Genomic DNA, 12,816 nt, shown 5'->3' with positions numbered 1-12,816 from the left:
ACTAGCAAAAGGAAAAGATCAAATGTACCTTTTCAAAGTGGCTTATTTTGTCATTTCCTACCTGAGCCTCCATCTAAAGAGCATCAAAATTTGAAGATGGATCTGTTGGCCAGTTTAGATATAATCAAGCCAAAGCATCAACAGCCACCAGGACCTCTGCTCCCAGCCATCACCATCCTTGTCCTGAACACACTAAGGGTGGTGGATCCCAGGGGAAGAGAATTTAGAGCTTCCCCCTTCTCTTTGCCAGCTTCTCTGGGGCCCCACTTCTGACCTGGATCCTGGACATTGGGTTTTTTGTTTGTTTTGTTTTGAGAGTCCCTCTAACTGACTATAATGTATAGCCACAGTTGGAAACCCATGGTTCTACTGTACTCTGCTCACTTTGCAGGTGGGACAACAGAGGCCCAGAGAAGTTCAGGATGATCCCAGGGCAGAGCTAAGGTCCTGGTCTTTTGATTCCTGGTCCTTTGCACTTAAGCAAACCAATAAAATCAAGGGTGGGGTTTTGTAGATGGACAGACTTGGAGCACCCCAAATGTTTCAAGAGGAAAACGAGGAGTGCAAAGACTTCTAAAAATAACCTAATTTCGGATCCCTTCCCCAATCCAAGTTTAGAACCACGTCTGAGCAAACAGCTATCAAAAAGTATTTATTGAGCACAGTACAATTTGGAAAGATTAACCGCGGTCTAACATAACAATGGGAAAGGCACTACAAAATCTAACTTAATGCAACTGTGTTGAGTGAGTGAAGATGATAGAAATCAAAATACCATTGTATTCAACGTTGGCTTTACCCCAGAACAAATAAACTTAATTCCCTCCAGGCCTTTGCCCTCCTAGCTGGGTCCTAGGACCCCTGTCACTTGCTCCTGGTGACTGCCAAGAACATCCTCCTCTGGTTACCCTTGCAAAGCAGTTACACTTGCAAACCAAAAGCAATAGTTTCTCTTCCCATCCAGTCTCTACCCTGCCCCCAGCCAGTCCTAACACCTCACACCTTCCCAAGGAGACGGATAGAATGAAGCCTCGGATTGTTTCCCTGGAAGGTGTGCACAGTAGAAAGAAGTTTAGCCTTAAGTCACGGATCTGACCGTGTGATATCTGGAAAGCCCTCAACAAAGCATTCAACTCTTTGGGACGCAAACCTTTTCTGTCTGTGACATGAAATGTACAAGGGCCAGTCTGATTTATTCAATGACAACTGCAAGACCAGCCCAGACCTGGTTTGTGAATGTGTAGTTAATCTTGAAGCTAGTGGCGTGTGGTGTTACAAGAATGTGTAAAGGAAGCCCTCACTTAATCATTTCCCTACTTGTCCCTGCTTTTTTTTGTGTGTGTGGTACGCGGGCCTCTCTCACTGTTGTGGCCTCTTCCGTTGCGGAGCACAGGCTCCGGACGCGCAGGCTCAGCGGCCACGGCTCACGGGCCCAGCCGCTCCGCCGCATGTGGGATCTTCCCGGACCGGGTCACGAACCCGTGTCCCCTGCATCGGCAGGCGGACTCTTAACCACTGCGCCACCAGGGAAGCCCTGTCCCTGCTTTAAGCAGTACAAGAAATACAGAAAACATGGGAGGTGAGAAAGATTCGATTTGTTGCAATCTAAAGTCCCTCACGGGAAGAAAACAACTTCACTATTGTTTGAAGTGTCTTAAATCAATACCCTGGTGCTGCCTGACTTCTAAGTTATGTGGAAAAATTTGATTTTCAATATTTACACTTCAGTTTTAAAACAGCCTCAATTTCTTACCTTGAATTTTTAGCTCCCTTCTTTTTCACGATATAGTGAGTGAAGTGTGTTAGATGGGAAGGGGAAACCCCTACTATTTGCCTCATTGAATGCCCAGGCTGTTGCAGCAGCAAGACACTTCTCTGCAAGAAAATCTGCTTTTTTCGATTTGAAAGGGCAATTTTATATTGCACTCTGCACTCGTTTGTTTACAAAATTCACTGAGCTCCCACATGCCAGGCCATGAGGAGAAAATACTAAGCAAGCTAGGCAAGTTGCCTGCATTCTTAGAGCTTATCATTCACTGGAAGAGGCGGGCAATAATCAGATATCCGCACAAAGGTGTGCTTACACAATGTTATAACTGCTGTGAAGAAACACAAGGAGCAAAGAGAACCTATAAAAGGAGGAGGGAGATGGAAGGTGAGTGCAAGTGTCTCCTGAGGAATTGACCTTTGAAACGGAAGGATGAATGGGAGTTTATTTCGAGAAAGAAGGACAGGGAGCTCAGGCAGGCCACAGGCCACAGGCCAGGCAAAAGCCAGAGGCCAAAGGTAAGAGTAGCTGTTGGAGAGTTTTGTCAGCTGTCCCCTTAAGGTCTTATCAATTATATGGGACAGGTATGCAATTGTTTTCTTTTGGCAACTCCACCTGTACTTGCAAAGTATTAATCTTCCCGAGTCACTTGACACCAACCCACCTTTAAAAACATTAACCCGGGCTTCCCTGGTGGTGCAGTGGTGGAGAGTCTGCCTGCCGACGCAGGCGACACGGGTTCGTGTCCCGGTCCGGGAAGATCCCACATGACGCGGAGCGGCTGGGCCCGTGAGCCAGGGCCGCTGAGCCTGCGTCTCCGGAGCCTGTGCTCCGCAACGGGAGAGGCCCGCGTACCGCAAAAAACGAAACAAACAAACAAAAAACATTAACCTGTTATTTAGCAAGTGCTCTCATTTTTCTCCCATCACACACCAATGTGGTGATTTCTTATCGTGAATTTTTAGCTCTCTTACTTTTACGTGATCGATAGTGAGTGAGGTCGTGTGTAGGATGGAAAGGGGGCGACCCTTCCGTTTGGTTCACTGAATGATCACGGTCTTCAAGTAGCAAGATAACACCTCTCTACAAGAAAATCTGCTCATCTCGCTTTTAAAGGGCAAGATGGTCCTTTTCCAGAATTGAAAGTTACATGACTAAGAGTAATGTTTAAAACAGTTTGAGAGGGCTTCCCTGGTGGCGCAGTGGTTGAGAATCCGCCTGCCGATGCAGGAGACACGGGTTCGTGCCCTGGTCCGGGAAGATCCCACATGCCGCGGAGCAACTAAGCCCGTGAGCCATGGCCGCTGAGCCTGTGCGTCCGGAGCCTGTGCTCCGCAACGGGAGAGGCCACAACAGTGAGAGGCCCGCATACCGCAAAAAAAAAAAAAAAAAAAAAAAAAAAAAACAGTTTGAGAAACACTAGGGGGAAAATGCGCTCTTCGTCAGCTTCCTGAATTAGGGAGCCAGAGTAGACCCTTGAGGAGAGCAACAGAGAGCGGCCCGTGCATCTGCCTGTGGGCATCAAGTGTGTGTGCACAGAAAATGCCAAGCATTTCAGGATTGAGACCGGTTCTTATTCCTTCTCTCTGCCCCATTTTAAAGACAAAGCAAGAGGAAAGGGGAAGGGGAAAGGGGGCTCTCAAACTCCTCTAAAAGTTACTGGGTGTCATGGGGACAGAGAATGAACGACAAGAGATGAAAAAAAATAGTACGCAGGAAGATTTCTCTGGAGTGGAACCCACCCACCCCCCAGCCTCTAAATAAATCCTACAATTGAATGCCCATAATATTCCATTGCACATGGAAGCCAGGTCTTCATTCCTCAGTTACTAGCTCTAGAAATCTACACATTAAAGGCCACCCTCTTGTCACCAAAACTTTTAGTTAGAAAAAATACACGGTTTCCTCCACCACCCCCGCAAAGAGTTGTAATTAATACATTGTTTCCGTTTTCATTTGCCACTCTTTCTACCTCCCCTCCCCAGAAGGGCAGCTTCTGCGGCGGCCCAGGGCATCTCACAGCTGCAGGGAGCCCTCCCTCCCAGAGGGCAGCCCGGCGCCCCTGCAGACAGCAGCCCTGGCACGTTAGCATCTGCAGCCTGTCTGGTCCCTCCCCTCTGGAGTCCCTGTGCACTGCGACGACGCGCTGGCTTCCCAAAGCCGCAGTGGATTGTGTAACCACACTGTGAACGCCTAGAGGAGAGCGTGGTTAGCTTCACTCCTGACAGCATCTGTTAAAAGTCACTGGTGCCAGTTAATAAGAGACCCACCAGGCAGGAGGGGCCCTAAGATTCTGGGGGAGGGAGAGAGCGAAGCGCTCTGGACAACATCACTGGAGGTAGGGGGTGGGCTTTAGAAATCTCTCCAGCAGCAATATTTAAAGCCGAAATTCTGTCCTTAGAGCTGGCGTTGCAGGACGATGAAGAGCACGCCGAGCCCCCGCTACACGCCGTTAGTGCGGATCAAAGAAAGGGGGATGGGCGGAAACTCAGAATCCTGGGGGGGGGCGAGTAGTCAGAATTTCTTCTCAGGGAAGCCTCTTGTGAAAATGCCAAGGACGTCTCCGCTCCTCTTTTCAATTACGTAACTCTTACACATTTGCGAGAATATGCATGAACATAAATTTAATTACTTATGAAAGTAGACAGTCTCCAAATAGGCTGCATTTAAAGCTCTGGGGGCATCTGAAGTCTTACTAGCCCTGGTTGCCACCCGGCAGCGTTAGAGGATGTCATCCTAGGGACTGGACTCCTACCCACCCCTCCCTGGTACCCACAGCACGGGCAGCCCGGTCGCCGCTCGGGTATGGGGCCCTCTCGGCTCGGCAGGATCGGCGCGCACCCATCGCCGCGTCGCGGAGTCGCCTGGACCAGCAACTCCGCAGGCGGCGGGGCGAGCTGTCCCCTCCCCCCACCACTGCGAACACCTGGCCCGCGGTTACCTGCGGGACAGCGACTCTCCGCAGCCCATTGGCCAGCTCCCCGGCGCCCCTGCCCTTGCCTGCGGGGAGATGCCCGAGCCCGGGCGTCCGCGCCGCGCCCTCCGCGGGGCCAGCACAGTGCTCTCCGGGGCCTTCATCCGGCGCGGGGAAGAGCCCGCAGCGGCGCTGGAAGCGGGCGACGAGCTGGGAATCCTGCAGGCTCCAGAGCAGCTCGGCCATGGTGATCCCGGGGCCGCCGCCGCCACCCGGTGCCCCCCGCTCGCACTGTCCCTCCTGCCTTCGACCTCGCCGGGCCGGGCGCTCGGGGTGGCGGGCGGGGCCCGGGGCGCCAGCCAACAGGTGCGCCGCTCGGGTCCTAGCGCCCGCCCCGCGCACGCGGACGTCCAGGTGTTCGCCTTCACCTTGAGCCAGGCACGTCCGCCCTCCTTTCCTTCCCGGCGGGCCCGGGCGGGCTCGGGCGATCCCTGGCGTCCGGCCCGCTCGGAACTGGGCGAAAGGGTACAGGTGTCTACACCGCGCCTCTCTGCGCCCGACCGCGCCTCCTCCACCCCTCCTGGCTGGTGCAGAAGTGCCACCTCATGGGAGCGGCCGAGCACGTGTGGACCTGCGTGAGTCCATCCTGGCGTGCGCCGGCTTTTCGCTTACTGACCTTCCTTTCACTTTTGAGCTCAAGGGGAGGCTGACTTCCCCTCCAGCTCCCGCCTGTGGTCCTGCCTTTGCCCACTTCCGGCAGGTAGAGGAAGCCCCGCTAGGGAAGATTCCCAAGTTCTTACCAAACTCTGCGTGATGCAACGTCTCCCCACAGGCCCAAACTTCGTTGACCTTGCTCAAGAACCCAGTAGGTTCTAAGTGGATCTTGAGTCATCCTCCGCGTCCCTACCCTTGCCCTTGTGATCTGACAACTGGGGAACACTTTTAGACAGGTGGAGAGGAAAATTGATTCTTTCTTGGTTTTCCGCATTAAGAAAGATGGTGGTTGCCCCTCTCCTACTTCTTTTTTCCGCTCTGCCTCTAGACCTTTAGATCCGAAGAGAACAAGGTGTTGAAGGACCGCGAGGAGGTTGACTTCTCCCCACACCTGCGCCTGCTTTAGGGATCTCAGCAGAACAGCAAAGAAAATATCCTGCTGGTCGACCTTGGTTTTCCCTCCTCCCTCCTGAATCTTCTAGCGGCACTGCACTTCCTCACAGGGAGTGAAAGGCAACAAATTAGGCCCAGATGACCTGCTTGCAATGAAAGTGCAATTCAATCCTTCTGTCTCCAGTTTGCAGCTGACTGGTAGCCCAGTGTCTAAGTCCTGCTAAGTAGTTGCACAAATGACTATGGAGGAACACCTGCCACGACCTTGTTTATCCAGATGTCAATTCAGGTCTTTGGGATGTAGCTTTCAAGTCTGACGTGGTGGTCTCCCTCATGCCTGAGTTTCCTCTCTCCTTCCCAGTCCTGTCTGGTGAGCAAGATCAAGGTGGCTGAGAGAGCAATGAAACTACTGGGAAGTACCATTTCCCACTTAACTTACGGAAGAGGCACAGAGCTGCCGTCACAATCCAGCTGCGTCACACACACAGATGTTCAATCCTAGAAGCAGAAGGCTTCTCTCCTCAGTGTTGCTGTCATTTACAGTCACTGGGACCAAACCACGTGGTTTAGTTTTTTGTTGTTGTTTTGGGGTGGTTTTTTTTTTGTGTGGTTTAGGGTTTTTTTTAACATCTTTATTGGAGTATAATTGCTTTACAATGGTGTGTTAGTTTCTGCTTTACAACAAAGAGAATCAGTTATACATATACATATGTTCCCATATCTCTTCCCTCTTGTGTCTCCCTCCCTCCCACCCTTCCTATCCCACCCCTCTAGGTGGTCACAAAGCACCAAACTGATCTCCCTGTGCCATTGTGGTTTAGTTTTTTGTGTGTGTGGTTTTTTTTGCAGTACGCAGGCCTCTCACTGCTGTGGCCTCTCCTGTTGCGGAGCACAGGCTCCGGACGCGCAGGCTCAGTGGCCATGGCTCACGGGCCCAGCCGCTCCGCGGCATGTGGGATCTTCCCAGACAGGGGCACGAACCCGTGTCCCCTGCATCAGCAGGTGGACTCTCAACCACTGCGCCACCAGGGAAGCCCTGTGGTTTAGTTTTAACAGCTGGAATTGTCGTGGTTTCGGACCTGTTTTTTGTTTTTTAAATATTTTATTATTTATTTATTTTTTGGCTGTGTTGGGTCTTCTCTGCTGCGCAGGGGCTTTTCTCTAGCTGTGGCGAGAGGGGTCTACTTTTCCTTGTGGTGCACGGCCTTCTCATTGCAGTGGCTTCTCTTGTTGCAGAGCAGGGGCTCTAGGCACATGGGCTTCCGTAACTGTGGCTTGAGGGCTCTAGAGCGTAGGCTCAGTAGTTGTGGCGCACGGGCTTAGTTGCTCCACGGCATGTGGGATCTTCCTGGACCAGTGATCAAACCCGTGTCCCCTGCACTGGCAGGCAGATTCTTAACCACTGCGCCACCAGGGAAGTCCCAGACCTGCTCTTTGTATGTGTTAAAAGAAATATGTTCCCCATGAAGACACTTGAGTGATGTTATCTCCCAAATTTGATGCTTCGATTTTCCTTTCTCCCAATTAGGAAAAAGAAGCAAAGCCAAACATGGCACATGGAGCATAAGGCCCCAAAATTGCATATTCAGACAATGCATTATATCCCCTTGGGCACCAGGTACTGACTCCAGCCTCCAGTGGCTTGTGATGTCACAATGTGCCTCACTTTCTGTGACGAAATGATAATCCTCACCTCTTGTCTTTCTTATATGGCTGCGGTGGCAGTGCTTGGCTTGTGGCAGTATCACTCCAATCTCCTTCTCTATTGTCACAGGGCATTCTCCCTGAATGACTCTCTGTGCCCAGATTTCCCTCTTCTTATAGGGACACTAGTCATTGGATGAGGGTCCACTCGAAACCAGTCTGGCCTCATCTTAACATGATTACATCTGCAAAAAGGCCACATTCAGGGCTTCCCTGGTGGCGCAGTGGTTGAGAGTCCGCCTGCCGATTCAGGGGACACGGGTTCGTGCTCCGGCCCGGGAAGATCCCACATGACGCGGAGCGGCTGGGCCCGTGAGCCATGGCCGCTGAGCCTGAGCGTCCGGAGCCTGTGCTCCGCAACGGGAGAGGCCACAACAGTGAGAGGCCCGAGTACCGCAAAAAAAAAAAAAGGCCACATTCACAGGTTCTGGGTGCACGTGAATTTGGAGGGAATGCTACTCAACCCAGTAAAGTACTTACTCAGTGCCAGGCATGTGTTCAGTACTTTCATACCATAACTAATTTAATCACACTTTATCCTCCCAGTAGTCACTCATCCTTCATGTATTTGACAATTGTGCACTTACTAGTGTCAGACACTCTTCTAGGCCTGGGGATACGTCAGTTAAAACACCAGAGGCCCTAGATCGTGGAACTTATATTTTAGTGGGGGGACAGCTAATTTAAAAAATCAAATAAATCTGTACTTTTAGGAAGCGACAAATGCTATGGAGAGGAGCAAGGTGGGTGGGGTAGGGGGAAGACATGTAGGTAAGTTGGTTACCCCAAGAGGAGGATATTTGTGCAGAGACCTGAAAAAAAATGAAGGAGCGCCCCCCCCTCCAACCCCAATCCAGATCAGGAGAAACAGCATTGCAGACAAAGGAAGCTGCAGTTGTAAAGGCAGCCCAAGCTCAGCAGTGTTGAAGGAACCACCAGGCGGCCAGCCTGGCAGGAGAGGCTTGAGTGCAGGGATTGACTTGCGAGAGGTGGGGCCAAGTAGGGCCATTTAGGGTGTAATAAGGAGTAATACTCCCAGCTCAGAGGTAGGAAACTTGCCCACAGCCACACAACTTAGTGGCAAAAGGAGGATTCAACTCAGGTCTTTGTGACTCTAAAACGTATTCTTTCCATTACTAAATCACATCCCATCCCTGGAATTTATCTTTACTCTTTACTCTTGTATTGAAAAGTATTCCCAGTGTGTAATGAGTGCTCAATAAACACTTAGTGAATATTGTTCTAGACTAAGATTACCCCTCACAGTTTTTAGAGCTTTGGGAGTTTAGGACTCATTTGCAAATTTTTGCATGTCAATTCTACAACCCTCAGAGGCAAGTAGATTTATCTCTTTTTTTAGAGGAGAAAACTGAGACTCTGAGATGTGAAGTAATTTTTCCCAAAGTTACAAAATGGATTACATACTCTTTTCGGGGTCTGCCATCTCACACTGCTCTTATGGGAGGATTTCCTTCCTCCTTCACCCACTCTCTTCTCAGGGGATGGGAAAGGAATGGGAGAGGAGATTGGCGGCCATCGTTTGAGCCATATGACCTGGCCCCCTGGCCAGAGCTAATTGGCCCTGGGCTGGACACCACTTGACCAAATTTGGGATCATCAAATGCTTTCTCCTTGGGCATTTGGATTCATAGACCCCAGCTGGTATCTGTTGAACTAGGGAGAAGAACATTCACAAACTGGAGACCACGCCGTGGGGCAGGCAGGTGGTCTTACTGCTGAGTGCTCACGGGGGAGAAATAAAGCAGACACACAGAGGAGTTTGGCAAGGCAAGCAATCGATCCTGAGAAACAGCTCCGCGGTGCCTCCTTCCAGCCGTTGTGAAGGTCCTCCTAGCCTGGGCTCCCAAACTACCCCCGAATCCTTGGTAAAAGCTCCCCCATTTCTGTTACTTACGGCCTATAGAGTCCTAACTCAGCCAGCCAGGAATTGGCAGAACACAGAAATGAAGCAGCAACTCCCCACCTTTAACTCACCATCAAGGGGTTAGCAAAGCCCTGCCCACCTCTTGCTGCTGGAGGCTTCTTCTTGCTGCCATGGAAACCGATTCTGACCCCCTCACCCCAGCCCATCAGGGTGTTGAAAAGGGCTGCAGAGTCCTGGCTTCCTAAGAGATTCTGGAACACTGTGAATCTATTGATATTTCACCTCATGGTGAATCAGACTGCTTTCTAGGCTTTGCTGGAAATCTAGTCACTTTATGTGGGGAAGGCATTCTGAGATCCAAGCTAACTTTTGGCACATAACCCTTTCAAAATTTGCAGACTACTGTATATGTGCATTTGGTTACTGGCAGTCTTTTTTAAAAGGGTAAATTATATCTTTGCATATGTGTTACGTAAAGTAACCAAGGATTAATAACCTTAGCAGATTAGAGATATATCATTTGTTGACAAATTGATCAAAACCCTAGGCTCCAAGGACTGTTCACATCACTGAAATTTTAAAATGTAAAGCATTAAACGCATCTTTTTTTTCTGGGGTGCAACCCCTTTCTTCTCCTTAACTAATGAAAAACAATTTTTCTATTTAGACAGTTTCAAGAAATCATCAAACATAAATTCTTTTCTTGGGGTAGGGGGGAGACTTTCAGGCTGGGAGGAATTTCAGGTTAAAACCTCCCTGCTTAACTGAGCTTGGCTTTGCAACATTTCATCCTACAAATGGTTTAAAAGAAAACAGTTACAGGTGATGTTTCTGTAAACAGGGGGACAGAAAGAGGGAAAGCAGTAAGAAGAAAGACTTGGGAGCCTTGAATTTCTCCTGCAGCAAACAGTCAAGGAACGGTGCAGTTTGCGTGCTCTCACAAGCATGAATATTGGTTAAGAGTTTGATTTCAGCCAGGACTTCTTGGTTTGAATCCAATTGAATCAAACCATATGAGACAAAATAGTTTTCCAATGAGTTTTGATGGATTTTGACCACTTTATGAGGAACATTGTAGGGTTTAGCCTGCTCTACCCAACTAAAGAACTTGAAGGAAGGGGGATATCTCATGCCAACCAATTTAAAAAGTCAGTCCTCTTTGTTTGGCTTATGCTTTGATAAAACATCAAACATCTAACAGAGAAAAGGGAACCATTTCTTCCAGTTCCATCAGGCATGCACTGGGGTTGGTCAAGCTCATATACAGAGAGCCCCAATTTAAGACAAAGAAAATACATGTGACTGTTCACAAGTGGTCTATTAGGAGAGTCATTTTTATTCCTAAAGAATATTCCCTATTAGTATCACTCCTTGTTGAGTCCTTTCCAATAATCAGTTTCCTGGATACTTTTATAATATGATTCAATTTACAGTTTCAGTTCACATAACACTTTCCAAGACTAGGTTTATTACATAGAACTGTGCCACTGAGTTAACAAAAATTTAAAACCTCCTTTACTTCGGAGTAAGCTTCCAAATCTAATTGAAGCATTTTTGGTTATATTTCATGGGTATATTCAAATTCATGAATCATCTGTAAGCTAAAGGTGGATTGGAAGACTTCACAGGTATTCATCTCCAATATGCATTGTCTAATAAACAAAGCAAGTCCCAGAATAATATGGAACACCAGGTATAATATGTTGCTATTTATGTTTAAGATGTTAAAATACACGTGTGTGTGTGTGCAGGTACATATATGTGCACACATGCAAAAGATTTGAAAAAGGTCTGGCGTAAAATCACTCATTAACAGTAGCTACCTCCTGGCATGGGATAGGAGACAAGGGGGACTTTCAGTTTTTACTCCATGTGCTGGGATTTGTCTGAATTTTTCACAGATCTGTATTCCTTTCATAATTTAAATAGATTTGTTGTTCCTTTAAAACTCTTCTAACTGGTCAGGCTTGGTTAGTGAGAGATGCAGGGTGTTTTTTTAATGTTTTAATTTTTTTTTAATTTTTTTTTTTTTTTTTGCGGTACGCGGGCCTCTCACTGTCGTGGCCTCTCCCGCTGCGGAGCACAGGCTCCGGGCGCGCAGGCTCAGCGGCCGTGGCTCACGGGCCCAGCCGCTCCGCGGCACGTGGGATCCTCCCGGACCGGGGCACGAACCCGTGTCCCCTGCACCGGCAGGCGGACTCCCAACCACTGCGCCACCAGGGAAGACCAGATGCAGGTTTTTGAGATGCTTATATAAAAGAGATTACTGTAATTATACCAAGAGACTATAATTATCGAAAGTTGGCTATGAGCCACCAGATATTACTAGCATGTCTTTCTCGCAAAGTTAACAATACCCCTGTCAAACTCACCTGATAGACAATAAAAATATATTTTCAGCACGTGGTCTAGGGACTTCTGAGTTTCTGATTCGGTGACTTAATAAGTCATCTTGTGGTGAGAGGTCAGCGGGCAGCAAGGGGTACTGTGGGGAGGATGCTGGACAAGTGCCCTGGAACCCCATGGGGTCTCCATGTTCTTCATTATTGAGGGCAGGTTAATAGAGGTCATTTCAGCTGAAGCATCTGTAGCTCTGACTGGTGTCTACAACGGGCAGATGCCCAATCTGTAACTGGCCCGAGCGTGTAGGACTCCAAAGCTCACTCTATATCAGCAGTCCCCAACCTTTTTTGGCACCAGGGACCAGTTTCGTGGAAGACACTTTTTCCACGCCAGGGAGCGGGGTGGGTGGGGAGGGATGCTTCAGGCGGAAATGCGACCAATGCGGGGGATGGTTCAGGAGGTAATGCGAGCGATAGGGAGCAAAGGGCAACGGCAGATGAAGCTTTGCTCGCTCTCCCACCGTTCACCTCCTGCTGTGCAGCCCGGTTCCTAATAGGCCAGGGACCCGGTACCGGACCTCGGCCTGGGGCCTGGGGACCCCTGCTCTATATGAAAGCCCTGTCCATCAGGCCTGCCAATATAGATTCTCAGAATCAGTGCTACCCTACGGCTTCAGCTGAGCCATCAGCATCCCTTCAGTAGAGGGGCCCCCTGAGCACAGTCTACAGACATAAGTCAGAGCCGTAAGTACATAGGAACTGATATCTAGAGCGGAGGCTTCACCGTCTGGCCCACACTCTGATCTTAAAAATGGAATTAATTGCCAACCTTTAAACATCAGATAATTTCATGTAAAATGTAGATTTCGAAGTTCTCTTTAAAAACTGGCACTCTGGGCTTCCCTGGTGGCGCACTGGTTGTGAGTCCGCCTGCCGATGCAGGGGACGCGGGTTCGTGCCCCGGTCTGGGAGGATCCCACATGCCACGGAGCAGATAAGCCCGTGAGCCATGGCTGCTGGGCCTGCGCGTCTGGAGCCTGTGCCCCGCAAAGGGAGAGGCCACAATGGTGAGAGGTCCGCGTATCACCAAAAAAAA

At 49.5% G+C, this 12,816-nt stretch overlaps 1 protein-coding gene across 2 annotated transcripts in view; it reads right to left on the bottom strand.

Annotated features, from left to right (window-relative positions):
- Nucleotides 1-5,057, bottom strand: part of SGPP2 (sphingosine-1-phosphate phosphatase 2) — a 126,583-nt gene extending 121,526 nt beyond the window's left edge. Inside the window, exon 1 of one of the 2 annotated variants that reach the window (XM_059055249.2) lies at nucleotides 4,710-5,057. In XM_059055249.2, coding sequence (XP_058911232.1) covers nucleotides 4,710-4,928 — 219 coding nt within the window. In that variant the 5' untranslated portion in view covers nucleotides 4,929-5,057. The remainder of the gene's footprint in view (nucleotides 1-4,709) is intronic. The other variant, XM_067026980.1, reaches the window with a different exon arrangement.
- Nucleotides 5,058-12,816: the final 7,759 nt, after the last annotated feature.

Source organism: Kogia breviceps, chromosome 2 (genome assembly GCF_026419965.1).
Source record: "Kogia breviceps isolate mKogBre1 chromosome 2, mKogBre1 haplotype 1, whole genome shotgun sequence".
Lineage (NCBI taxonomy): Eukaryota > Metazoa > Chordata > Mammalia > Artiodactyla > Physeteridae > Kogia > Kogia breviceps.
Note: the sequence above shows the minus strand (reverse complement) of the source record. Positions and strands in the feature narration are given on the sequence as shown.